Below are 27,461 nucleotides of genomic sequence, written 5' to 3' on the forward strand. Positions count from 1 at the left end.
TCCATCCAGGGGAGGGCAAGGACAGGTCTAGGGGCAGATCCGGGGGTCTGGCATGGCATCCTGTAGCTGGTCATACCTGCCTGAGATGCCCCACAGTTGGTGCCCATCTGTAACCCAATCACTTTCTTGCACTCTTGCAACTGGTTGCCTAAGAGGTTCTGAGGGTTCTCCATGGACTTCTTAGGAAACCCGCTGTGATCCCCAGAGAAAAGCCCATTGTCGGGGGCTACTGCCAGCCTGCCCAGGTTCATCAGTGTCTACTGTACACAAGCCATGTTCTTTTAGTCCCAGATGTCCACAGTCCGGAAAGATGGTGGTGGTGGTGATGCCCTAGCGCTCAGCTGTTTCCAAGCATAGAGACCTGCTCTATCTGCTTGAAGGCCATGGTGGAGGCCTGGATCTTCTTCAGTGGGACCTGCCCCTCAGGATACAGTCCGTTAATGAGCTCAGACGGCACCGTGCCATCCTAGACCCAGTTCTGGAAGTTCTCACGCTCAGGCTTGGGCCAGCCCACATCCCTGCGGCACTGGGCAGTTGATCCACTGGATCCGGATTTGCTCCAGGTCCGCATCGAACTCTTTTCTCAATCTTCTGCTGCGCCTCCCAGCACAGGGCGCAGGCAGTCCCCTGATGGCCATTCTGAAGGGTGGTGGTGACTGTGCGGAACCTCAGGCAGGGTGGAGAGGGCGCACTCCAGGCGGGGCTGCAGGGAGAGTCTGTATTATCTCTTTGAAACACTACACTATATTGCCCATCCTGGTCGCTTATTAATTCTAAATTGGGTGGTAGGTATATGAGTGTTTTGGGGTTTTTAAAAACCTTTTTGAAAGTCTAAAATATTTTATCATTTTAAATCTTTTGCCTTAACAAAAATTTATACCTTGAGAACAGTAAGCCGTTTAGATACCTATAGCTGACAAACGTTGGCAGACAGCATGCTATAATTTCTACTGCGAAGTTAAACAAGAAGAAAAAATAAACATCTGGTTTTTTTCCTTAAAGAGATATTTCAGAGAAGCATTTTGTTTTCTGTTTTGTAATTGGAGGTTGGCAAGTAGATGAAAAATATCAAAGGAATCTCTAACTATGAGTGGGAGTCACAAGCCAGCTGAAGGAAAAGAAAAATCAAACAGGTAACAGAAATGAGAAAAGGAGAGAAAGAGAAAGAAAAGTATGTATGTTGGAAAGTTGCAGTATTTATTTCCCTGTGGAATAACAGGTAGGGTTATTGCCTCAGTTGGTTATCATGAGGATGATAAATCCAGGGGCAATTTCAACTACCATTTCTGACCATAACCAACCCCTAATTTTAGGCAGCTTTAATTTGAATTTTTTTTTCTGTTTCTTGTTACATGACATTACTTAATAATTGTTGGGTACCTGGAAGACTTCAGAGGAAATCTTCACGTTTGTATCTATTTTTATGTTCATAATAAGAATTAAATCTAAGATATCCAGACAACAAGCTATGTAAAGCATTGCTATTATCTGAATCATGTCCTTTGAAATACTTGGAATTTGAAGAACAGGATATGCAGTTTATATAACTAATTTTGGAACAATATATGGCAAGGTAATTTTCTACCTATTTTGTAAAATCAGAGTGCACTGAAAGTTGAAAGTGAAGGACAAAAGCTTTTTTTGTTCATGGCACACATTTCAATATATTTTTCTGAAATTGCCAATATCTTCTGAACAGTGCCTACATTTTTTATTTGTTATCAAACATCATTATTGGTATTATTTCTATACAAAAGGCTTTAAGAAGACCATGGTGTAATTTTCTTATATTAAGAAAAAGGATATGATTATAAAGCTGAAATTTACCTTTAGTTTTATTTGTATAATGGTTTACTACAAATTGAGGGAGACTGAAAATATTTTAAATCAAGAGCAGACATTGAGTAAAAGCTTATGATTTAGGATGGATTTGAAACATGATTAAATGACAGAGAAAATAAAAGCCCCTGGTCAACCAAATCCTAATTGGGGTGGGAGTGGAAATAAGAGTACTACGTAATAGCTGAGCCTCGGTTTCAAAAGCAAATCTTTCCATGATCTGGTACTACTTTGGGATCAAAAGAAATTGGAACAACAATGTAATGAGCACACATGGCCTTTCCTATAAAAAATATGAGCCAAAAAAATTCACCTGCTTTAAAGAACCACTAATGTCCTAATGTCCAATTTGTAATACATTCAACAAAAACTTAACATACACGTTTCTCCTTAAAAACTGGGTTAAAAATAGCAGTGGTGGGAGGAATGGGTAATAGGCTTGGCAGAAGACAGAGACGTGAGTGTAATTACAAGGAAGCACCCTCAATTATCCTACGTAGGCCAGTTTTTTTGTCCAATCCTCTTCTCTCCCCGTCTTCACTATTATTAAAGAAAATTTGAAACACGTGCTTTCCATCCTACCTATTTTATAGTAAACCATGAATTTCTAACAGTTTTTTAATTGACATATAATTGCGTTTAACAGCTTCAGGTGTACAACATAATGACTTGATATTCGAATACATTGTGAAATGATCACCATAGTAAGTCTAATTAACATCTGTCACTATACATTTTTAAAACATTTTTTTCTTAACATTTCTCTTTCTTTCATTCTAAGGCAGGACCTGCCTGTTTGTGTGAGCTCTCCCGTCCTCTCCCGGTCTGCCCTCCCTAACACCTGGCTCTACGGTGACCTTTGATTCAGCCGTCAGACTCCTAACTCACCCTCAGGTTTCTTCTCTCACTCTTCCCAAACTATTGCCCCATCCTTCCTCTGGATAGCTCTTCCCAACATCCCCATTCACTTGTTCCTCATCTTTTATTATGTGTCCCCCTTCCTGCCTTTTCCACTTCCTATTTCATTCCACTCTCTTTTCGTCAAGCTTTGTACCCTATCTCCAGGCCTCTTGGAGTCCAGCATCAGCCATTAGTCTTTCTTTGCATCTCTCTGCCCACCTCTTACTCCTCTCCCACCTCACACCTCTCAGACTCGCAAACCTTTCTTACTTTGTCTCATTTCATTTCTCTCTCTCTGTCTCTCTCTCTCTCTCTCTTTACCTCAACTCTCTTGCATTTACCATCTTTGTTTCTCCCTCTCAAACATTTCTCTGTAGGTCTTTGCTTCTTTTAGTCAATAAACATATTAAAGATACCCTCATACTAAGCTAATTAGCCTGCTTTTCTATAAAATGCAGATTTTAATGAACTCTTTTATTCATTTTTATTTTTCTACTTTTTGATTAATGGTGTTTTTTAAAGGTACTTTCCAGCTCTAAAATTCCATGCTTCTCATTACTTAAGTATATCTAATTTTTCTCCAAGCTCACTGCCACCACCTCAGGCCAAGCCACCAACTCCGCTTGCCTGGACACTGCAACTGCCTCCAAACCAACCCCCCTGCTTCCCTACTTGTCCTTCTAAAATTCAGTCTCTGGAAGTGATTTTTTTTAAAGCAAACTTAGATCTTGTTGCTTCTTCTGAAAATCCTTAATATCTTCCAATGGCACTCTATTGCTTGTATTGCTCCAATAGACTTGGCAAATGCCATACCATGGCTTACTATATACTCTGTACTTCAGCCACACTGTTTCAACAGGTCTTCTCTGTTTTTGAAGCAAACTACCTTCCTTCCCACCAAAGTGCTTTTGCACACTCTGTTTTCTATGCCTGGATGCTCTCCTCCATTTACCCCCACCCACCTTCCTCTACCCAGCTAAATGACTCATCCTTCAGCTATCAGCTCAACTATCACTTGTCTTAGGAAGCCTGGCCTGACTATCTCACCCCAGACTGAGTCAGAGTACCTGCTGAATGCTCTCACCGCTACTTGTACTTTACTTCCAAAGTCCTTATCATAGTTTGAAACTAATTATTTTGTGTGGTTATTTATTCAATGTCAGTCTCCAACTGTACTATAAGTTCCAAGAGGGGAGAAATGTGTCTGGGTTTTAATCACAAATAAATATTTGATGAATGAAAAAAAAAATTTTTTTTTCTTGTAACGTGGACTTTTCAGATCTAGTCTCTTAGCAACTTTCAAATATGCAATACAGTATTGTTAACTACAGTTACCGTGCTGTACATTACATCCCCATGGCTTATTTATTCTGTAACTGGAAGATTGTACCTTTTGACCCCTTCACCCATTTCACCCACCTCTGGCAATCGCCAATCTATTCTCTGTATCTGTGAGCTTGATTTTTTTGTTGTTGTTTACATTCCACATATAAGAGAGATCATATAGTATTTGTCTTTCTCTAACTACACTTAGAATAATGCCCTCAAGGATCATTTTTGTTGAAAATGTCAAGATTGCTTAACAGTTTTTAAAGTGACACCTCTCTGCTTGATTTATCCAGAACCTTCTTCTCTTATTTCCTATATTAGTTTGCTAAGGCTACCATAACAAAGTAACATAAACTGAGTACTTGACCAAATTCCTTGTCTCACAGTTCTGGAAGCTAGAAGTCAGCGATTACTTCTGACCACAGAGTTGAGTCCTTTTGAGGGCTGGAAGAGAATCTGTTCCACGTCCCTTGTAGTGGTTTGCTGGCAGCCGTTGGAGTTCCTTGGCTTTTAGAAGCATTACTCCAATTTCTGCTTTGATCTTCACATGGTGTTCTCCCTGTGTGTGTGGATGTTTCTAAATTTACCCTTTTTTATCAGGAAACTAGTCATGGATTAAGGCTCACCCTAATGGCCTCCTTTTAACTTGATTACCTCTGTAAAGACCCATCTCCAAATAAGATTATATCCTGAGGTATGTTGAAGGGGTTAGGGTTTCAACATAAAAATTTTTGAGCGATGCGGGAGACCAGCTCCTGCAGGTCCAGGGGTTCCTTCAGGTGGAGGCAGAGTTGGCGAGGAAAAAAAATGCACGGAGACACAGGAGCGCTTTCTCAAGAAGAAGTGTCTCACTTTATTTTACAGCATCCCCCTTTTTATACCGGGCAGTTTAACCATTGTTCCATTAGTATCAGGGTTTTACTTCCTCATAATTCTTATGCCATAGGGTACAGCTATACCTTTTCTATGCTAAAGACTAACTTATCTTAACTGAGTCCAAGTCCCTCCACCTACAATGACTGCGACCAAGGCCTGAGTCTCTACATAATCGCCCAAAGGATGGTTACCATGACCACCAACATTTATTCTAAAAACTATTGTCTAAGCAGGAACTTAAGATTTACAGGGTGTGTACTTTGACCTTTACTAAGAGACTAGTAGTGTGACTAAAATTACCTTTAGTGTATAAAATATAATTGTTGTGATATATCTATTAGAAGGGGTATAAGATCTTCGTCCTACTGGGGGGCATCCAAAGGGGAATTTAAATTCTTTAAGATATAAAGCAGTATCTGTTTCTCAGTCAGAGCTTCAGAATTTGTCACAATTGCAGTGTTTGGCCATGTCAGATACTGAGGCACAGATGGCTCCCGGCAGAGGGACACATTTAACCCATAACACTTTCCTATGTTTCTCTTTACACTTCCTAATTATACTTCCCAACCTCCCAATTAATAGATGATGTTATCTATTATTTTTTATTTGACAATCTCCTCTAAAAAATAGTTTATGGGTGTTTTAAAAATTAATCTATATTTGTTGAATTTTAGTTACAGGCTTGGAGATACTATGATGAAATATGACTAACGTAAAAAGGAAACAATATATCCAAGTTAGTTTATAATTTAGGGTTGATGTATGTAGTTTAGAGTTGATACAAATATTCAGAAAAGGAGGAAGGTAGGTAGGATTTGAGAGGGCAAAGAGGACAGTAAGAGGCCATTCCAAATTCAAGAGTAGCTTCAGTGAGCGTTTAGGGAAGTAAAGTATTAGAGGCAGAAATCCTAAAATTCTGAGTCTGGAAAGTTCTGAATGGTGACAGCAACCTTTTTAGGAAGACCTACCATCTACTACTTGACACAGGGCAAATTATTTAATGTTTCTGCATCTCAATTTCTTTGTTATTAATATGGGGTTATTGTGATTAAATTAGATAATCAATGAAGAAGCTCTTGGTACATAACAGATATTTAATGTTATCTGTTATTTTTAAGTTGACTAGTATATGTAAAGAAATTGTTGCATGCGTCTTAATGTGAGAGGAGAGGGATTAAGTAGGATTGTGACAATTTTTGTAGTGAATAAGTGGCAAATGGATATTTCAAAGGAAGAAATCAGAGGATGTGGTTCCTAATTTGAATAAAGGCTATGAAGAAAATATCAAAGAAAAGAAATAAAGAAGATAAACCACTGACAAAGTAAGGAATGATGGAAGACATAGCAGGTACAATTTGTATTTGGAGAGTGCTAAAACTGAAGTAATAGCAGTTAACAATAATGAACTGATAATTAGAAATAGTACTAAGTTATGGAAAGTCTCTGCAAGAGATGTGGATTTGGGGAGATAGAAAACAGGTTGCCCTCTGAGGAAGTTTTTATTCACAGAGCAGGCCTAAGGACAGAAACTTTTGATAATTGGGGAGTGGAGAGGAGGAAGTGAAAGCAACAGGTAGACAGGGAACTAATCAGATAAACTCGAAGAGCAGTGGAAATGTTGTTTTCAAATCCAAGAAAGAAGAGTTTAGGGGTAAAAAGAGATGTTCACAATTGTGCAATGTGGATCTAAAAGGGGTAGAAGAGAATTAGGGCCAAAAAAAGGCCTTTGAATTCAACCAGAAAGAGGTTATTAGTGACTGTGGAAGGCATAATAATGGTCTCCTAATATGTCTTCGTCCTCATCTTCAGAATCTGTGAATATGTTCCACACATGGCTGGGAGGTTAAGGTTGCTAATCAGAAGACCATAAAATAAAGAAATTATTCTGGATGGTCTGGATGAGTCCAATGTAATCACAAAGATTCTTAAAAGATGGAAGCAGTGGGCCGGCCAAGTGGTGTGATGGTTAAGAACTGGCTTGGGACGCCAGAGGGCCCCGGTTCGGATCCCACATGTGAGGGCCAGTGACACTGCCCTCTACAAAAAAAAAAAAAAGATAGAAGCGGGAAGCCAAAGAATGTTAGAGTGATGCAATTTTGATACTGAAAGACTTGACCAGCTATCACTGACTTTGAAGATGGAAGACAGCCACAAGCCAAGGAATGTCGGCGTCCCCAGGAAGCTGGAGAAGGCAAGGGAACTGATCCTGGCCCGGAGCCTCCAGAAGAAATGCAGCCCTGCTGACACCTTGATTTTAGCCCAGTGAGACCCATGCCAGCTTTCTGACCTCCAGAACTTTAAGATAATATATTTGTGGTGCTTTAAGCCACTGAGTTTGTAGTAATTTGTTACAGCAGCAATCAGAAACTAATATACAATAGTAATCAAATGGAAATCATTGTAGAATTTGGGTAGTGGTATATTACAGTGAATTTGTTTTGCATTAATCCTTAAAGAGTGTCTTGAGAAAAACTGGAAAGCCAGGGTTGTTAACTGTTGATCTAAAGTTTTACCTAAAGAATTTCTGAGAATGATATTTCAATATTCTAGTTGCACTGGGGCATGTAAATATTGTATTCCACCTTTGCTATAGCAACGGAAGACTAACAATAGACCTGCACTTGATCAATAAGTCTAGAAATAGGATTTTTTCCCCTTCCATTTGGAGCTATTATTTTAAAAATTGTAATCAATTACCTACCTCGTATATATCCCAACTAAAGTCGGCTAACCAGGTAGTATTCACTAATGATTAGGAAATAAATTATAAAATGATTGTACACAGCTATTTCATTCAATTCAGTCTTATAGATGAGAGAATTGAAGTAAATTATATTGTGTCATATTACCATCATTCATCTCCTATTGCCAGAGCAACTGGACCCCAAAGCCTATCTGTGCCCAGAGATCCTTTTACCACCCATTGCTATCTCTCTTTCTCATTATTACATTTCTAGGTCTGGCTTTGGGTTTGAATTGCTTCTGCCCTTAGATAAATATCCATCCTTTGAAGCAGTATGGCAGATGACAAGGTGGTAGCAGTGGACAGATAGTAGCCCTCTCCCCCTTTTTTCCATCACTAACAAATAGTCCAATTGCTACCAGAGCAACACAAAATAGAAAATGGTAATAGCAAACATGTATAGTCCTTATTGTATTTTAGACACTGCTGTAAAATTCTGTATATAATTTGTTTAATCCTCACCATGAAATTTTTTTTTTAAAGATTTTTATTGGGGAATTGGGGAAAGGGGAACAGACAAGTTGCTGTCCTTTTGATCTTCAGTCTAGTTGTGGAGGACGTTGCTTCACTGGCCCAAGTTGGCTCCATCATTGTGTTCTTCCCGGGTGAGGCAGATCAGTCGCCGGATTCTGGACGGCCGCTCACAGCGGCTGCTGGCTGCTCACGCTGGCTGCTGGCTACACACGGTAGCCCATGGCAACCCACTGCAGCAGCGGCTGTAGCCTACTCGGATGCCGGTGACTCACCGCCCCCCAGCTCCAGGTTGAGCTGTTGTTCAGCATCTTAGCTGTAGAGGGCAGTGTCACTGGCCCTCATATGTAGGATCCGAACCGGGGCCCTCTGGCGTCCCAAGCCAGCTCTTAACCAACGCGTCACTCGACTGGCCCCTCACCATGATTTTTTGATGTAGATAAATTATTATTACAGATGAGATTCTGAGGCACAAAGAGTTTACTTAATTTGCCCAAGGTCATACAGGTTCAGGGTGGGATAGGTAGGGATGGATGCCATCCTTTACTTTTGTTTAAAACTATGATGCTTTTTCTCAAACTTTTTATTTTGAAAATTTTCAAAGGTACAGAGAATTTGAATAGTACAATGAACATCGATATACTTACTCTCTCTAAATTCAACAATTATCAACATTTGCCACATTTACTTTATCTCCACTTATGTGTGTGGGTGTGCGGTCATTTGAAAGTAGGCATAACACTTTGGTATCCTGTATGTAAAAAAAAAAAAATCAGAGCAGTCCTATATATCCTATATAAGACTCTGAATCCTTTATTTTAATTCAGATATTCATGACCAAAACAGGGCTTCTCATTTAAGGGAAGCCCCCTCCCGGCACCCCCCCCCACACACACACACAAAATGGACAGGACAGCTGAAATTGTGCACGACAGTAGTTAGATCAAATATCTAATGGCTAATTATGTGCTCCGCACTTTGCCTGTATTAAGTCCCTTAATTTCAAGACAACCCTATGACGTTGGTAATCTTATCCTCATTTTCCAGGTAACCTCAGAGAGAGGTAACTTGCTCAAGGCCACCCAACTAATACCTACCAGAGCCCATTATAAACCTAGGTCGTTAAATATATATTTTAAAAATTTAAAGGATGCCGATGTGTCATGATGCCTACTACTTTCAAATGATCACACACGCATAAATGGAGATAAGGTGAGTGTGGACAATGTTGATAATGATTGAATCTAGAAGGTAAGTTTATGGGTGTTTATTATACTATTCAAATTCTCTGTACCTTTGAACATTTTCAAAATAAATTCCAGAGTTTGGGCTCTTTTCCCCTTTGTGCCTTGATAAATATTACGTGGGGAAAAAGTATTTAAGAATTTTTGCTAACAAACTTAACAGGCAAGTCACATTTAGTGGGAAATATTTACGTGGATCCCCAACTCAAAACTAATTCTAGGTTTTTTTCGTTGAACTATTTTTTTTTTTTTTAGGCCTGTAACCCAAATGTAGACGGAACTGAAGGTGCGAGCGGAATGGGGGAGGTGGGAAAAAGGCGGCAGGTGGTCGCAGGATGTTGCTGCGGCCGGCGTCCCAGTGGATTCTGGGAATTGTAGTCTCCTATTAATGCAGGGCATTCCCTGTTTGGGCCTCGGGAGAACCTGACTAGGCTCCCAGAAGCCTCCGGTGCGGCTCGCTGGGAACGCACTTCCTGGGACGCTGAGAAGGAGACGCTCTAAGAGGCTCCTCAGTGTGGGCGAGTAAAATGCCTCGGATGTAAGAAGCAGGTAGGTGTGGTCAAGAATATTACGATTTCTGGGTCTTTTGCGTAAGTACTTGAGAATTTTGTGTCAAATCGCGAACTCGAGGGGAATGAGGGGCATTGAAAAATGCTGACCACATTTGTGGACCTGAAAACTGAGTGAGGTGAGAGAGAGGTTCTTTGATAAAGCTTTAAAAATGTATTTTATACACAGGAGCGTGGGAATGTGGAGGTGTCTTGCCGGAGCGGCGAAGGGCGTGGGGCTGGGCTCCCCGGGTGGGCTCTGTGGAACTAACTGCCAAGTTGCTATTTTGGAATCACCAGCTGCAGCTGGTTGTGTAATGATGACCTGCTCGCGGTTCAAACCCACTCACGGTGGCAGCGATGGGCTTGTTCTGAGAATGTTAGCAGCCGCGGTTGTGGTCTCTTTCCATTGGCTGTAACCAAGAGAGCTCTCGCGCCCCCCTTTTCTTTTCCTTCTGCCACCTCTAGTGCTCCTGGGGACACTTCTCCGAGGAAGGGAGAGGAGGGGGGAGTGCGGGTTGCTCTCGGAAGCTTGGTTTGTTTTCCCTTGAAGCCCAAGTTCTGGTACCGGCCTTGGAAGAAGGGGGCCGTCTCCACGTTAGAGAAAGGCCAGACTGTGACCCCTCTTAAAATAATTGCTCAGGGATCACTGGGTGTGTTTTTAATTGCAAAATGAATTCCCTTAACTGTGGAATGAGCAGTTATGCTTGATGTCAACTCAAGAAACATATATTTAGAAAAGAAAAATAATTTGAACTCTGTTTTGTGCGCAGTGGCCCGACATTCTGTCTAATGATGATAATAGGGCTAGTGATAAACGCCTTAATCCAGGAAGTTCTCAGGCATTTACAAGTTTTCATGCCCTTGCTACCTATTGAGAGAAATAGTATTTGAAGAGGAAGTTGCTGATGCTTAAAAAGGCTATATGGAAACATTTAAATGGCAGGTTGAGCCATTGGCGGAACTCTAAACTCAAAAAAGCATTCTACAATAGTTGCAAATATTAGGATGCACAAGTGCCGATTAACTTTGCCTAGTTTTGTTGTCAGTATCCTTTAAAAAGATATAAAAGAAAAATAATGAATTTCTTTTACTTCCAACACAGCTAACTGCACAGTGTTGCCTCCGCCCTCTTTATTCTTTCACTATAGTCGTGAAAAGGATCTAAAAAATTCATTAAATGTTGATAATTCCCAAGACAGAAAAGTGATTTTTTTATCCTTATTTTTCCTATCTTCCCAAATCATAAAATGAGAGTTAATTTTTCTTCTGTATGTTACATAATAATGTGTGAATTTAAGAATAAAGTGCCTTTAAAAAAAATTCCCACCTTTTTTGGTATAACATTTCATTGGTTTTAGATGATTGCTAATTATTCCATGTGAATTCAAACTGAGTTTTAAAGAAGTACGTATTGTATTAACTTGGGGCATTTTTCCTGTTTTTTTTAGGCCCAGATCATTTCTTCTAAGTTGACTGAAGTTGTTTTAGAACTGTATTCAAGTACCTCAAAGAGTAAGTACATCCTTTGATTATGTTATATTTCTCTTCTTTTTGCTGCCATATATCAGGTGATACATATTTCTCATGTTTAACAAATAGAGTTATAGGACAGACCTCCCTTGTGAGTGATTGACCTACAGTTTCTAAGAAAACCCAAATTATAGGTAGAAGGGACTGCTACTGTTACCATCAAGAATTAATGTAGCTGCTGTTACATGTGTTCTCATACAGCGATTCCTCAGAATTATCCCTGAAAAAATACATAATAATGGGTCTGAATTCCTAAAGTCCTTAGCCTCTCTTCCTGCTCCAGAGTTCTTTGAACTCTATTCCAAATCACAGAACAGATATCTTTTTGAAAATATTTTTATTTGAAATGATGTCTTTGGTAACCTTTCATTGTGTATCAAATTTTATCCATCTACTTCTCTGAAAGTCATTATGGAATGGATAGTCAAATGACAAATATGAAGTGGTGGTTGTGAAACAGTCCTTATTTGATTTGGTCAGTAACTACTCCAAAGAGAATGCTCTGTCATTATTGTTGAACGGCCATAATCACCTGTGGTTGTTTGCCCAGAGTTCAGAAGAAAAGCATGTTCCTAGCTAAGGAAAGTGAATAATCCTACTAATAGTTATTAGAAACTTAAATTTCTGACTTTATTTGGTTTTACAAAGAGGTTTGTAAAAGCTCACAACTACCTTGGGGGACATTTTACAGATGAGTATTTGAGGTTCAGAGGACATAGGTGTCTTGTCCAGTTTGTAAATGGTAGACTGTGGGTGGATTTGGGTCTTTGGTCTCTTGGGCTACAATACCAAGCTGCTTCTCAGATGGAAACGACAAGCCTACACATCTGTATACAGGACCCAGCGCAAGGCTGTCACCCAGCTAGTGTTCACGAGTGCTCCTCAGACTTGCTAATATGTGTTCCTAGCTTTGCACATTTTTCACAGCTCCTAATAAGCAGTTTTCATGTGGCAAAAAGATGTTTGGTTTCCCCCCATTGCTATCTTAAAAAGAAAATATAAATACAAATAAATTGTTTAGCTTTAATAAGCAAATATTAATTTGATATGTTAGCCACTCTTAATGAAGAGGGGTAGATCCAATACGTAACATACTTATTATGTTGAAAGCACAAGAAACAACACAGTCATAATTGATTGACCACTGTGGAACTTAATCAGTGTTGCCAAACTTAGATATTTCTAGAAGCCTAGTTTGTGTGTGAATACCTGGGAATTGCTTCCTTTTTGTTGGGAAGTTTTCAGGGGAAGAAAATCAATTTTGTTTTAAAAAACAGGAGAGACTTTGCCAAAAAAGAGGAAAGCAGGGGCCCTGTCTCGAAGCAGCTTGGAGGCTTCAGAACACAGGATCCGAATGAATGGGACTATTGTTGCTAGAGCACATTTATTACTTTTTGTGTCCTCACCATACTCATGGACCTCTCATTGTTTGTTCGTTCATTCATTTAACAATAATTGAGTGCCTCTATGCACCAGTGTTGGGCACAGTGAATAAAGCAGAAGGCTGTCTGCCTTCCTGGAATTCAGAGTCTGGTGGGAAAGATAAATACCGAACAAGGAATTAGAAGCACAATCGCTGCTACCAAAGAAAAAAATACAAAGGTGCTCCCAGAACATATTACTAGGGGCAGAGGGAGATTACAAGGAGGGGAGGGGATGGGAGGGGAGGGCAGATTTAGGGCCAGGAAACTAGAAACTGAAAAGATGGATGCTGTTAGCTAAGCAAAGAATAGGATGGGATTAAGAAAGTTCTAGGAGGAAGAATAGCATAAGGAAAAGCCCTTAGCCAAATTAAAAAGCAGAATGTTTGAGAAGTTAAAATTAGTGTAGCTATATAGACTGTAGTATGTAAGGTGGGAAAGTGACATATAAGGAAATTGAGAATTTGGCAGGAACCACATGATGGGATTTGAAACTTTAGAAACTTTATTCTGAGGGAAACAGGAAGTCACTGAATGGTAAGAAATGTAGTGAAATGATCATAGTTGCATGTGAAAACTTCTGGATTCAGAATTAGTTGGTGCATAGCACAAGAGTAGGGGTCTCTTTTTACCCTTTCAATACAAACAGATCCTAACCTGAGAATCAGCATTATCTTTTAGTTTTAAATCACTAAACATATTCCTTCTCCCAACTATCTTGTAAAATGTTACTTCATCCCTCTAGTGGGGTATAGACTTATCAAATAATATGCATATGGAGTTAAGAATGGCATAAAAAGTAAAGCAGCCAAAGAAAGTTATGAAGAACAAGGACACTAATTCCAGCACTGAGATAGAAATTTAGCTAAAGAATTGGGGTTAATAGTATTTCCTTTCTGAAAAAATGCTGTGTTGGTTCTTGTTAAATAGGACTTTTAGTCAGTCTCTGGTGTCTGAGCTAAGACTGGCTTCATCAAAAGCTAGTTCAGGGGACTGATGTATGACTTGAAGCAGAATAAATTTGAACACACACTACTGAAATAAATATTGACTCATCTCTGTTCATTAGTGTCGTTTGATAGTTCTATAGGCTAAGAATTACAGGAATTTATTTATAATAAAGTCATCCTGATCTTCTCATTCCATTTGCGTTGTAGGACTCAGTGGTACAGGGCAGTTTGATTGGAAAAGTCTCAGTTACATTGATACTCCAAGTATCTGTCCCCTACCTCTGAAAGCAAGAAGGAATTGTGATTGGATTGGGACTCTGAGTAGGTTACCTGAAGGAATTCTGAAGCTTTGAAAGAAACAGAGGGATCCTTTTTCTTATGTCTGCACAACTTTGATCAAATCATCATTATCTTTCATTGCTCAGTCTTTGTCTAACCCTGGATAATACATATTTCTATGAACAGGTACCTTGTTGGTTTTCTTTGCTTAATACCTAACAATAATCACTCAATCTGTATTTGTTATACAGCTCATTCATTATCAGCATGTGAGTCTCGTAACACAGCATATTCTTTCCTTCAGTCTGACTGCTATCACATGGGGCAAAGTTCAGATCTTAGTGGCCTCTGTGCCCCTCTAGGGCCTAACACAGTATTTTACATGTGCTAGATACTCAGTAAATACCTGTGGAATAAATGATTGCTTAGTAATGGCTACTTCCTTGTCCAAGTCTGCATTATCAATAGCCTACCTTTGTGAGTTACTGTAGTCTCAGAACAGGGCCCAGTTATCATTTATTCAAATAGTCCTTGAATGACTTGTGTGCCAGGCACTGTGCAAACTGGGTACAGTGTGTGTGGGAGACAGACAGGTGAATGAGCAGAAACCAACAGGAAGCTAAATTTTGGAGCTTGACATCATTAGTAGCCTTTCTCAGTGTAAATTTCCTCAAACCTACACCAGAGTTTCCATTGCTGGACCAAGGCGCTTGGTTGCTAAAATTAAGCAAGATAGTTTTTTACCCCCAGTTTGAATGAAAAAAATAAATTAGGACTATAACTCCTTTGTTTTGTTTTCATCCATATTATTTTCTTAAACTATTGCTCTTTTGTTAATATTGACAGAAGACAGCATGATCAACAAGTAGTAAAATTAATGGAGAAACTTAGAACTAATTATGCTTAACCTGAGGACTTTAAAAAATGGTCACGTGCTTAAACTGATTTTATATTTGTACATTTATATATGTATATGTATATAGGCATGTATACATATCTATATATTTTCTGCTAGTAAAATTATTCCTAGTTTATGTGATTAGATTAAATACATAATACATTGCTTTGTAAAGAACATAGTGCCCTTCTATTCAGACACATTTGATCAAATCCTACCCCAGTTTTGTAGCATTTTGGTCATGGTCTTCTTTCTGACCCCTGAACTCCTGGGAATGCTAATCCACGATCTCAGTAGACAATGTTTGACTCTGCGAAGGGTGATGGGTTCTCTAAACCTGTACTGTATCCAGAAAAAAGAATATTTCATCCTTGCCCCTTTGTCATGATCTAAAAGAAATAAATGTGTGCCTTATGAAAGCAGTCTGTTCTGTTGCCTCATAGGGCGTGTGGTAGAAGGCAGAGAAAATATTTGAATGGTGTTTGGAGAGTGAGTTTCAAACCTTTGAAGAATTTTTTAAAGCTGAATAAGATACTGGTTTTTATAGTTTGTCATATACAGAAAAAGAACACAGCCTTCTAATTTGGGCTGAGAGAAAGATGTGGCTGCTTGTTTCTTTTCCTTACAACATCATTAATAGAGATAGGTTGTCATTATTTTAGAAGTCATTTACATTCATCTTATATGAGCATTAATGGTCTAATAACCAATGTTGTATATTGGTTAACCCATAACCAATAGTATAATAACCTGTGAAGTATGCAAGTCATCTTGAATCAGTCAGGAAGTAGCTGAGCAGAATAATTTCAGGGGCCTTTGTTCTCATCTTTTCATTGGAGAGGAGTCCATTTATGTTTAGTAATTTTCCTATGAGTGGTATATAAGAATGAACTGTGTGCTGCTTCTTATTTACCATTTATTCAACAAAAAAGTTTTTAACTGCTCTGGTATGCTAAGCACTGAACTAGTTAGTCACTGAATGCTAAAAAGTAGTTAACACTTACATTGCATTTACAATGTGCCAGACGTGTTTTCAGCACTTGACATATTAACTCATTGAATACTTAGAACAATCCTGTGAGGTAGGCACTGTTATTCTACAGATGAGAAAAATGAGGCACAGAGAACTTCTGTAGCTGACCCAAGGTCACTCCGCTAGTGAGTGAGCAGGTGGGGAGTAGAACCCAAGCAGCCTGGCTCGGATCTGCCCTCGGCGCCTCGGCTGCGCTAGTGCTGCTTTCTCTGCACGTCTGTCTTTTATGAGCCGCCCACCCCTCTGCTTTGTGCTAGCCTCATTTTACACTTGCATGAGTATTTCAGGCTGAATTTGTGTTTGTCGTTGGTCAGCGCTCTGACCCTATGTGAGTGCCTGAACCATGAAAGTGCTTAATATATGTATGTTGAATGAGTGATTATTGACAACAAAGAGAATTTCAGATGTGATGTTAGAGAATTTGAAATTATTTTGGCCGTTCTTCTGATTTGCTGTGAAGAAAAATACTCACGTGTACCGACTTCAGCAGACCCAGTCAGTGGGTGAGCGCCTGTGCTCTGCGGTCCCTTGCACCTGGTTTGTAGACATTCACACTGTACATGTGGAAGATACAGGGACAGGATTTCATCTTCTCATTGACGTCAGTAGTTGTGTTGCCAATTAGCACCCTTTCTACTCTGCTCTCCTATTGTCCCCTCACGATTTGTCCTCTTGTGTGTTACCCCCTAGTCTGACTGACAGTACTGCACAAGCCTGCCTGCCATGGGCTGTCGGGATGTCCACGCAGCCACAGTCCTCTCCTTCCTGTGTGGAATTGCCTCGGTGGCAGGCCTCTTTGCGGGGACTCTGCTTCCCAACTGGAGAAAATTACGGCTGATCACGTTTAACAGAAATGAGAAGAACTTGACTGTTTATACGGGTCTGTGGGTGAAGTGTGCCCGATACGATGGGAGCAGTGACTGCCTGATGTACGACACCACTTGGTACTCGTCGGTTGACCAGCTGGATCTGCGGGTCCTGCAGTTTGCCCTGCCCCTCAGCATCCTGATCGCAATGGGCGCCCTGCTGCTCTGCCTGATTGGAATGTGCAACACGGCCTTCAGACCCTCGGTGCCCAACATCAAACTGGCCAAGTGTCTGGTCAATAGTGCAGGCTGCCACCTGGTGGCCGGGCTGCTGTTTTTCCTGGCGGGTACTGTGAGCCTCTCCCCATCCATCTGGGTCTTCTTTTATAACACTCATCTGAACAGGAAGTTCGAGCCAGTCTTTACATTTGACTATGCAGTTTATGTCACCATTGCTAGTGCTGGGGGCCTGTTTATGACTTCCCTTCTACTGTTTATTTGGTATTGTGCGTGCAAAGCTCTGCCTTCTCCTTTCTGGCAACCACTGTACTCCCATCCTCCCAGTGTGCATACTTACTCACAGCCCTATTCAGCACGCTCCCGCCTCTCTGCCATCGAAATCGACATTCCAGTAGTTTCCCACACCACCTAATGGAGAAATAGTTGTTAAAGAAAACCTTTAGCCTCACATTTCCCTTGTGCAAGGAGCTGTTTTGGACCAATATACATTTTCCTTTATTTCTGACCAGTTTATGAAGCCAAATTTATATGTCCTGGTAGAATGAAGTGCTGCTAATTCTTATGAAAAGTGCGTTGTTTTAAATCATTCCTTTTATCTTGCTTCTTGTGCCAGGAGGATTTTTAACCTCCACCTTGATGTCTGATCAGTTATTCAAGTGGAAAGGACCTGTGTCTCAGTTGACGTGATTTAGAGCAACATGGTAGTATAAAAAAAAATGATGGCTAAGAGAAGCTGTTGTATATGATCTTTATGAATATTTCAGAATGTGTATTGTCCTTTAACTGGAGGGAAAAAGTGTGGCGGAGGACAATTTCAAATATAAGAAATTTCTTTCAGGTAAGGGTAATAGCTTCTTAACAGTAGTCAGTCTACCAGCTTACAGCTGTGACTTTTCTTACTTCTCTCTCTCGGGGCTGATTGTATTGAATAGAGTTTGGTATTTTGAAGATTACTGTCTTTTGTGAGTTCCTCCTACCTCATGCCAGTGTTTAAAAATAAAATGCATTTTAAGTAATGTCAGAGGATAAGCCTAACATTTTAAATATCTATTGGTATGATAACATTTAACATACTTTTAAAAGTTGATGATTCTACAAACTGTATTAAAATGTGCCATGTGGTGGATTGGTGTTTCCTCTGAAGCGGAAAAACCTTTTTTTTTTTTTTTTTTTACAGATAACATCCACCAAGTGGTACTCATGCCCATGTATAATCTTGTATGGCTAAGAGAAAAAACCAAAGGAGCCCAAGTGGTTTGTTCTCTGTTAGACGGTGGTAGGGAACAAGCATCTGTTATTCAGTGACAAACATCAGAGATTCACTTTGGTGCCTTCCTTTTGAGTGATGGGTGAGGTAGCGTTATGGCTTCGCCATGACCACATTCACCCTTGATTCAATTTCTGCCCCCATCACTGAGTATTTCCTTGAGCATACAGCTTTGCCCAACACTTTAGCAGATGCTGTAGAGGATAGATGAAAAGTATGAGACCTGGTCCCATCCACTAAGAAATTTAAATTTAATTGAGAAGGTCAAGCTGTTGTCTGATAATTAGGGAACAGTCTGACTTCATGGGCAGCTGGTCTTAGACTCCTCAGTCATTGATCCAGGAATATATTTCAACCAGAGATGTGGCTTTCTGGCAGACAGGCTTATTGTGCAATGCCAGCAATATTCTGGAATCTAGAAATTCAATCCATTGGATCCTTTAGAGCACCTACCTTCACCTACACACTAATAGCACTATATCAGATTCATGAGAATGGGCGAAAGTGGTAGAGAAGCTGTTCACTTTTCACCTCTGAAAGGACGATGACGTATTGAACAGGGAGGAGTACTTAAAACTCTCTTTCAGTGGGCTAACATTTAGATGAAACCGCATTAACGCAGAGATGAATGTTTAGAAATTCAGGGATATTGGGTCTTTTCCCCTTGTGACTGTGAGCTGCTTACTTAATTGTTGTAATTTGCTGCACATCAGTACCATGTTCATAAGGATTTTGTTGTATTAACCATCACACATTTCACAAACAGCTAGTTGCATGATAAACAGAATATTATGCCTCTTCGCATTTCTGAGAATGATTGTGGTACTTCTGTGGATGTAAGTGGTATTTTTTTTTCTAATTCCAACACTAGTTTATGTATATAGCAAATAAATCCAGATGTGTAATTTCTAAATGCCGTCAGGATAAAGTATGCATGACTGGTTTTTTAGTTATACATAGCTCCTGATTTCCTTTAGCTCCATTCCTTTTAACTCTTCTCAGATTGAGCTAAGTCTTGATCATTCCAAGATGATGGCTGGTAGAATTTTGATATTAATATTAATTTCCTCTTTTGCCAATTAATTTCAGTCCCCTCATTAACTTCGTCCAGAAGTGTCAAGAATTCCACCATCCCCCTGTTCTTTGTATAAACAATGTTAAAAGTAGACTCAACTATTAATATTTCAGACAGTTTTCAGTCTATGGGATCATAAATATAAATGCAAAGCTTTTCCTACAAGAATCTTTTGGATTCTTTTCATAATCTGTAGCCTTAAATCAGCATTTTGTTATAGATTCACTAGACAAAAGAAACAGCTGTTTTCCCTTATCGTCTTTACGATTTCCGATTTGCTATCATTAGCTATTCTTTAAGCCATTAAAGGAAAGTAAGTATTTACAATTTTTTTTTGTAACTTTTGAGCACTCATCAGGTTATCATTGAGATGGGGGATCTCCTTTTGTTCTTACAAGCTACTAATGTTAATGGCCTTTTATATGATAGAAGCCAGCTTGAAAAACAACTTTAAATGTGGTATGCACCATATTTGGTTTATCTAGCTATGGGAGAAAAGAACCCTAAGTTTACTTTACATGTAAATATACACTGTAACAGATAATATGTTTGTTGTAAGCTGCAGTGTAAAACCTCGATAAAACTGCACTGTACTTCTTGATGTTATTAAAAGATGTATTTTTACAAGTTTCTGTTTCTATCCTCATTTTCCTCAATGTTAAGGTGAAGTATTTTAAGAAATATTTCTCAAGTATATGTAAATTGACGAAGACACAGCCCATTTAAAGCTCTGTGGAATAGCAATCGGAAAAGAACTGGAAAACTGGGTTTATTATTTCAGAAGCATCAAGACCCTATATGCATTTCTAAGAGTGGTCCTAGGAGTTTACTGGACTGTTTTAACATCCCACGAAAAAGCACTCAATGTGCCAGATTTGCCTTCTCAGTGAAGTTTTCTAATGGTCTGTCATTTTGGAGATTGGGAGTTATCAAGTGGTTAAGTAGGAGGAATCTCCTTACTCTGAAGAACTTGAGATTGCCAGGAAAAGTGGTCCTGACAGGTAAGTCACCTTAAAATGTCTGAAACCTGGGATGAGCTTTCACTTTTTTGGGTTACAGCCTCCTGGGGATAGTTCTCGCATGAACCCACAGTACCTTGGATGGCAGAGCCATATGTTGCACTAGAAATCCAAGCTGCTTCACGCTGGGCATCCACAGCTGATGCTGCTAACACACCACAATCCAGAGTCTGCCCCCTAGTTTGGCAGGCTCACTGAGGGTGACTAAACGCAAGAGAATTTCTTCTTGCTAACCAAATTCACAAGAAACTGATTCACCAGCCAGAAATGAGAAATACAGATTACTTGCAACCACTATCCAAGAACAGTTTTTAAAAAATACACCCTACACAGAGCTACTCGGAGAAAAAACTGGTTCCAATCCTGGGAAAGGGAAGGACAAGATGAGCCCGGCACATGTTCTTCCAGAAAGTAAGGAAATGCTCAAAGAATGATGGAAACGTATCAAGTTACATAGTATGTGCCAGCTTGGAGAGGTTTCTACTGGCCAAATCTTGGAAATCTGAGCATCAAAATAAGTAATAGTAATCGGTTGGTTATAACCCATTGAATAAAGCAAAAATCCATGTGTCCATACTGATATAAATAAGAGGGGAAGAAAGAAAAGCTGTTTATCACAGTAAAATACCAAGAAATAGGGATAAAAACATGGAGTTAGGTTAGGAAGACATCAGTAAACTTAGTTGGTGAAAGTTTGATGAAAAACAGGATATTTACATAATCGCAAAATACTGCTCCACAAAGTACTTATTAATTTCAGTGGGAAAAACAGTGACTTTATAGTGGATAAATTTGGCAGACACAGCCTTAACTGAGTTGATCAAGTTTAACACCAATAATAAGACAAACCAATATCATGCAACTCCTGATATGCAATGAGAAGGCCACACCTTTGCTTTTGTGGTGTTTCCATTAAAAATATATACTTTGAGACTAATCTTGAGGAAACGTGCATCCTGTCAGTTCCATTTTTGCTTTATGCTTCTTTTAGCTCTCCTGACCTCAGACCTCTTCATTTTTATAAAAAAAAAATGCATAAAAACTTAGTCTAAGTTCTCTCCAAAATATAAAATAACTTTTCAGAGGGATTTTGAAGAGCTTTTGTCAGGTCTTCTGTCCCAAAAAACTAAAAAGGAAAGGTCCATGCAGAAGAGATGTAAATGAGTCACAAGACCACAGGACTCAATGGAATCATAGTTAGCGGTCCCATTTCCATTGATGAGCAGTATCTTCAGTCCTAAAGCATACTTAGAGGTTAGCCTAAGGACTGTCTTCCCTTGCTCCTTGTCCCCACATTGCAGGAACCTTTCTAGAAGGTCACTCTCCCTGTACTTGCTGGGCTTCTCACCACCCTCCAGCCCAAAAAGGTTCTGTTAGTCCCATGAAATGCCAGAGCCCTTGAATCCTCATTGCAGAACTGTGGAACTCAGAGAGAAAAAGCACAGCTCTAGCCTGCCTAGTATTCATATCCTAATCTGCTATTAACGGGGGATTTGGGCTTGTTTCTTGTATTTTGTTTGGAAGTAAGCCAACATTCCAGACTCTTTGTAAAAGAAATTCTTCAGCAAATTTTGAGGAAGAAAGTAAGATGGTGGATGAGGAAAGAAGAGAAAATTTTCTGGGTTTTTGTATGAAAAACCCAGTGTGACGAGGTCCTGTTAGCAGGAGGCTAGTAATCATGATTTTGAATGGTCCTTGTTCATTAAAATCCTCTGTAGAAAGACAATATACATTCCAGTCTCCAGGGTTTTGCTTTATAGAAGGTAACAGCTTCTCATTAAGAGAAAAGGCATTATTGATAAATTTTTTTAGATTGTTATTAAAAAATATAGCTAACATACACCATTATATCAGTTTCAGGTGTACACCATAGTTTTTCAACATGTATATACCCGAAGTGATCACCATGGTAAGTCCAGCAACCATCTGACAACTGCACCACACTGTCACGATATTGAGTATGTTCTCTATGCTGTACATTACATCCCCATGGCTTGTTTTATACCTGGAAATTTGGACCACTTATTACCCTTCATCTTTCTCCCCTTTTTTAATTTTTCAATTACAGTTGACATTTAATATTATTTTACATTAATTTCAGGTATACAGCACAGTGATTAGACATTTGTATAATTTAAGTAGTGATCCCCCGGACTAGTATTCAACCTAGCACTATACCTAGTTATTACCATTTTATTGACTATATTTCCTATGCCTTGCTTTACATCCCTGTAACTACCAAGTATTTTGTAACTACCAAGTTTTACTTCTTTTTTTTTTTTTTTTAGCTGAGCCATCCTGCTACCTGTTGGCAGCTCAGCGGCTGCTCAGCTCGGGCTGGACTCGAANTGCTCAGCTCGGGCTGGACTCGAACCGCTGTTGCTCAGAGCTCAAACTCTTGAGCGAGCTCTTAACCAACTGAGCCACTCGGCCGGCCCTAAGTTTTACTTCTTAATCCCTTCACATTTCTCACCCTTCCTTCCCAACCCCCTTTCATCTATCACCCAATAAATCTAGTACCCATGTGACACCATACACAGTTACTACAGTATTATTGACTGTATTCCTTATGCTTGATTTTCCCCAGAACTCTAGCTCCTTGCCCTCCAGCACAGAGCCACCTGCTCGGCCTCATTGGCCTGGTCTTGAAGCGATGTATGAAGAAGCTTGCCCCGCTGGAACTGCTCCTCTAGACGACTGCTGATTGGGGCATTCTTCAACCTTTCATCATATTTCTTCTGAATTGTCTTTGATTGTTTTTTTTTTTTTAATCTCTTCCTCCTCAGGAGTCAGGTTGACCACCATCTTGTGGCCCCGGGGAAGTGCATTGTGGGACTCGTACCCCTGTCGTCTGGTGTGCTGTCAATTAGCTTGAAAAAGTTCCTTACTAGAGTCTTGGCCAGGACCAGTTTGTTGTTGTATGCACTACAGACAACATCAATAATCCTTGTTTTGTGCGTACAACACTCGGAGCCCCAGGAGACGTTTCCCCACATCGAGCCTCAATGCACGGTACTTGTTGCCTCCACGCACACGGACTGTGTGCGTATGCAGCGGGGGCCAGTCTTAGTGTTGGTGGCAGGGTGTCCCAGCTCATCTTTTCGCTTCTTGTGGTAGGGCTTTATCTGGCTTCCGCTCTTGGCAGCGCTGTGCCAGTTGTCCTGAGAGATGCCCATGGCTCTGTGCCAATTGGAAAGAGGCCCCATGACTACATTGTAACAACAATTTGTACTTCTTAATCTCTTCCCCTTTTTCACCCACCCCCCTCAACCCCTCTCCCATGTGGCGCAACCATCAAAATCTCTCTGTCTATGAGTTTCTGTTTTGTTTGCTTGATTATTTTGTTCTTTAGATTCCACATATAAGCCAACTAACATTGCATCTGTCTGACATCATCCACTCAGCACAATACCCTCCGGGTCCATTCATGCTACCACAGAGGGCAAAAACCCATTTCCTTCCATGGCTGAGCAATATCCCATTGTATACATGTACCATCTCCTCTTTATCCATTCATCCATCGATGGACACCCAGGCTGCCTCCACATCTTAGCCATTGTAAACAATACTGCAATGAACATACAGATGTACACAACCCCTTGAAGTAGCGTTTGGGGTTATTTAGGATACCCAGAAGTGGGATTACTGGGTCCTTCTTTATCTCTTGTTATAGCGTTTCTTTTAAAGTCTATTTTGTCTGGTATAAGTATTGCTACTCCAGCTTTTTGGTTGTTTCCATTTTCATAAAATACCTAATCCCATCCCTTTACTTTCAGTCTATGTGTGACTTTCAATCTGAAGTCTCTTGTAGGCAGCATATATAGGGTTTTTGTTTTTCTTATCCATTCAGTCACCCTATGTTTCTGATTGGAGCATTTATTCTATTTAAATTGAAAGTAATTGTGGATACATATGTAGTTATTGCCATTTTATTCATATTTTTTATTTTTTTTTTCTGTCTTAAGTCCCTTTAACATTCCTTGTAATACTGGTTTGGTGGTGAGCTCCTTTAGCTTTTTCTTGTCTGGGAAGCTCTTTATCTGTCCTTTGATTTTAAACGATAGCCTTGCTGGGTAGACTAATCTTAGTTGTAGGTCCTTGCTTGTCATCATATTGAGTATTTCTTGCCAGTCCCTTCTGGCCTGCAAAGTTTCTGTTGAGAAATCAGCTGACAGTCTTACAGGAGCTCCTTTGTAGGTATCTGTTTTTCTTTTGCTGTTTTTAGGATTCTCTCTTTGTCTTTAACCTTCAGCATTTTAATTATGATGTGTCTTGGTGTGGGCATTTTTGGGTTCATCTTATTTGGGACTCTGTGCTTCCTGGGCTTGTATGTCTATTTCCTTCACCAACAGCAAGCTCTTAACCAGCTGGTTAGGAAAATTTTCAGTCATTATTTCCTTAGATAGATTCTCTATCCCTTGCTTTCTCTCTTCTGGTAACCCTATGATGCAAATGTTGTTATGCTTGATTTTGTCCCAGAGGTCTCTTAAACTATCCTCCTTTTTTTGGATTCTTTTTTCTTTTTGCTGTTCCAATTGGGTGTTTTCTTTTACCTTGTCTTCCAAATCGCTGATTCGATCCTCTGCTTCATCTAGTCTGCTGGTGATTCCTTCTAGTGCATTCTTCATTTCAGTTATTGTATTCTTCACTTCTGACTGGTTCTTTTTTATGGTTTCTTCTTCTTTTTTCTTTCTTTTTTTTTAGCTGAGCCATCCTGCCACCTGTTGGCAGCTCAGCAGCAGCTCAGCTTGGGCATTGAACCAGCGACTCTGTTGCTCAGAGCTCACACTTCTGAGTGAGCTCTTAACCAACTGAGCCACTCAGCCAGCCCCCTTTTATGGTTTCTATATCCCTTTTTATGCTTACTGTCTCTTTTTTGAAGTTCTCACTAAGTTTCTTGAGCATCCTTATAACCGTAGTTTTGAACTCTGTATTTGGTAGGTTGCTTTTCTCCATTTTGTTTAGTTTTTTTTTTTTTTTTAGTTTTCTCCTGTTCTTTCATTTGAGACATATTTCTTTGTTTCCTCATTTTGGTTGCCTCTTTTTGTTTCTATGTATTAGGAAGATCTCCTATGTCTCCCAGTCTTGGCCAGGTCGCCTATGGGGCCCAGAGTCACAGCGTCCCTGGTCACCTGAGCTGGGTGTTCCAGAAGTGTCCCTTGTGTGGGTTGTATGTGCCATCCCATTATAGTTGAGTTGTAATTGCTATTGGCATGTCAATGGGTGGGATTGACCCTCAGGCTGACTGGCTGTTGGGTTTGGCCATGTCCACAGCTTATGGGCTGCTGTGTGGGGGACTGACCACATAGAGCAGGATTTGCCCCAGTGGGCTCTGGAGAGCCTGTTGAGACTGCCCTTTGGGTGTGCCACTTGTGGGGCTAATTAGGTGGCGCTCTGCCATGTTCTGAAGCCAACCTCCAAGTATGTTGGTTCTGGCACCTCTTGGGAGGTTCTTTGATGCAGTCCCAGGTCAGCCTCTGTCTGTGGTTAGCCTGGGACTACCTGGTAGATGCTACAAAGTGATCCATGGCTGGTTGCTGCCTGTGCTGGACCTGGAGGCACGTAGGAGAGGCCACTCTGTGAACCAAGGACGGCTGCCACCAATGCTGCATCTGGGGTAGTTTTGCAAAAAGCCAGGACACTTTGAGGCCTAATGCCATCTGCCAGCTCCTGTAAGGTTCAGCTGCCCATAAAGCCTTGTGTGGTACAGTGTGGGGTATGGCAGGGTCTCAGCAAGTCACCAAGGTGGAGCGAGAAGAGCTTGCTGGACCAATTCAGATTCAGCTTTGGCCATGGGCATGGGGGTGGGCATCACACAGGAAAGATGGCACCTGCCTGCCAGCTGCACGTGGGCAGGACTCCACACAGGGAAAATGGCGACTGTCCCTCCAGTCCTTGCCCTGAAGCTCCACAACTCAGTCTTTCCCTGTATGTCTCCACTCCCTCCTGAGCCACCATCCCTCTACTGGAGCCCAGGGTGCGTGCCTGTTAGCCAGTGAATCTGTGTGTGGGTCCTTTAAGAGGATGTCTGGGTTTTCTGCAGCCTTCCATCCTACCTGGAGGGTCAGAATGCCCACTGTTTTTCACAGCCAAATGTGGGAGCTCTTCTTCCTGGCACCAGTACTCCGGGCTGGGGAACCTGGTGTGGGGCTGGGGTCCCTCGCTCCTCTGTGGCTAACCTCTGTGGCCGAGATAACTCTCCCGATTTTCAACCACCACGTGTGTTTGTGGGACCAGCCTGTTTCTTGTCTCCGCTCCTCCTACCAGTCTCGACGTGGCTTCTTCTGTATAACTTTAGTTATAAAACTTCTGTTCAGCCGTACTTCAGATGGTTCTCCAAGTTGATTGTTCGTTCTATAATTTAGTTGTGATTTTGCTGTGGTCACAGGATGAGGCAAGCACAGCGTTTATCTACTCTGCCATCTTGGATCTGTCCCCTATTGATACTTTACCTGCATTATATCTAGTGGCCTCACTCCAAGGTTCACACTCGTCAGTTTGAAAGGATACTTCCAGTAAATGAATCAAGGTAGCTAACTTGTACTTTTGTAGTTTTGCTTCGACCTCCATGTCCCTTTTCTCGCTTTCACTCTCAGGCTAATCCTGTAGTCCAGGAGGTCCAGGTTGGGATTTTAGCACCAGGAGGCTGCTGCAGGTAGTGGGGACCCCCACCCAGGTCCTGGAAATCCCCCTCTGGGGTGAGCAGGTGCCTAGGAAGCCCATCTTCCTCCTTGCTGGACATGTAAACGAGGGTTTTGGCTCAGTGGGTCCCAGTGTTCCTGACCTGCTAATCTGCTTCTGCCCTCAGAGCTCAAAGGCTGCAGTGGATGCTGGAGCCAGGTGGTACCAGCCAATTGTGCCCATCTCTTCCCAACTCCCTGTCCAGTGACAGCAGCATCTTGAAATTGGCTGTGGTTTAAGTATTTATGCCACAGAAGTTGGCAAATGCTATAACTTAGGATCTTGGAGATCTCTCTCTCTCTCTCTCTC

General features: G+C 40.7%; 1 protein-coding gene and 1 pseudogene across 1 annotated transcript; one reads left to right on the plus strand and one right to left on the minus strand.

Moving 5' to 3' along the window:
* LOC109395305 (transgelin-2 pseudogene) overlaps positions 1 to 638 on the minus strand; it is a 2,424-nt pseudogene extending 1,786 nt beyond the window's left edge.
* Positions 639 to 9,838: 9,200 nt separating this feature from the next.
* CLDN12 (claudin 12) lies at positions 9,839 to 18,281 on the plus strand. Its single transcript, XM_019666206.1, has 3 exons — positions 9,839 to 9,951; positions 11,402 to 11,465; positions 16,755 to 18,281. Exon 3 carries the CDS (start codon positions 16,788 to 16,790, stop codon positions 17,520 to 17,522), a length of 735 nt encoding a protein of 244 aa, XP_019521751.1. The 5' UTR covers positions 9,839 to 9,951; positions 11,402 to 11,465; positions 16,755 to 16,787; the 3' UTR covers positions 17,523 to 18,281.
* Positions 18,282 to 27,461: the final 9,180 nt, after the last annotated feature.

This window comes from Hipposideros armiger, unplaced genomic scaffold, assembly GCF_001890085.2.
Source record: "Hipposideros armiger isolate ML-2016 unplaced genomic scaffold, ASM189008v1 scaffold_465, whole genome shotgun sequence".
Taxonomy (NCBI): Eukaryota; Metazoa; Chordata; class Mammalia; order Chiroptera; family Hipposideridae; genus Hipposideros; species Hipposideros armiger.

Excerpts from the sequence above, each read along its gene's own strand:
- CLDN12 (XM_019666206.1), top strand. The coding sequence starts at position 16,788 with ATGGGCTGTCGGGATGTCCACGCAGCCACAGTCCTCTCCTTCCTGTGT.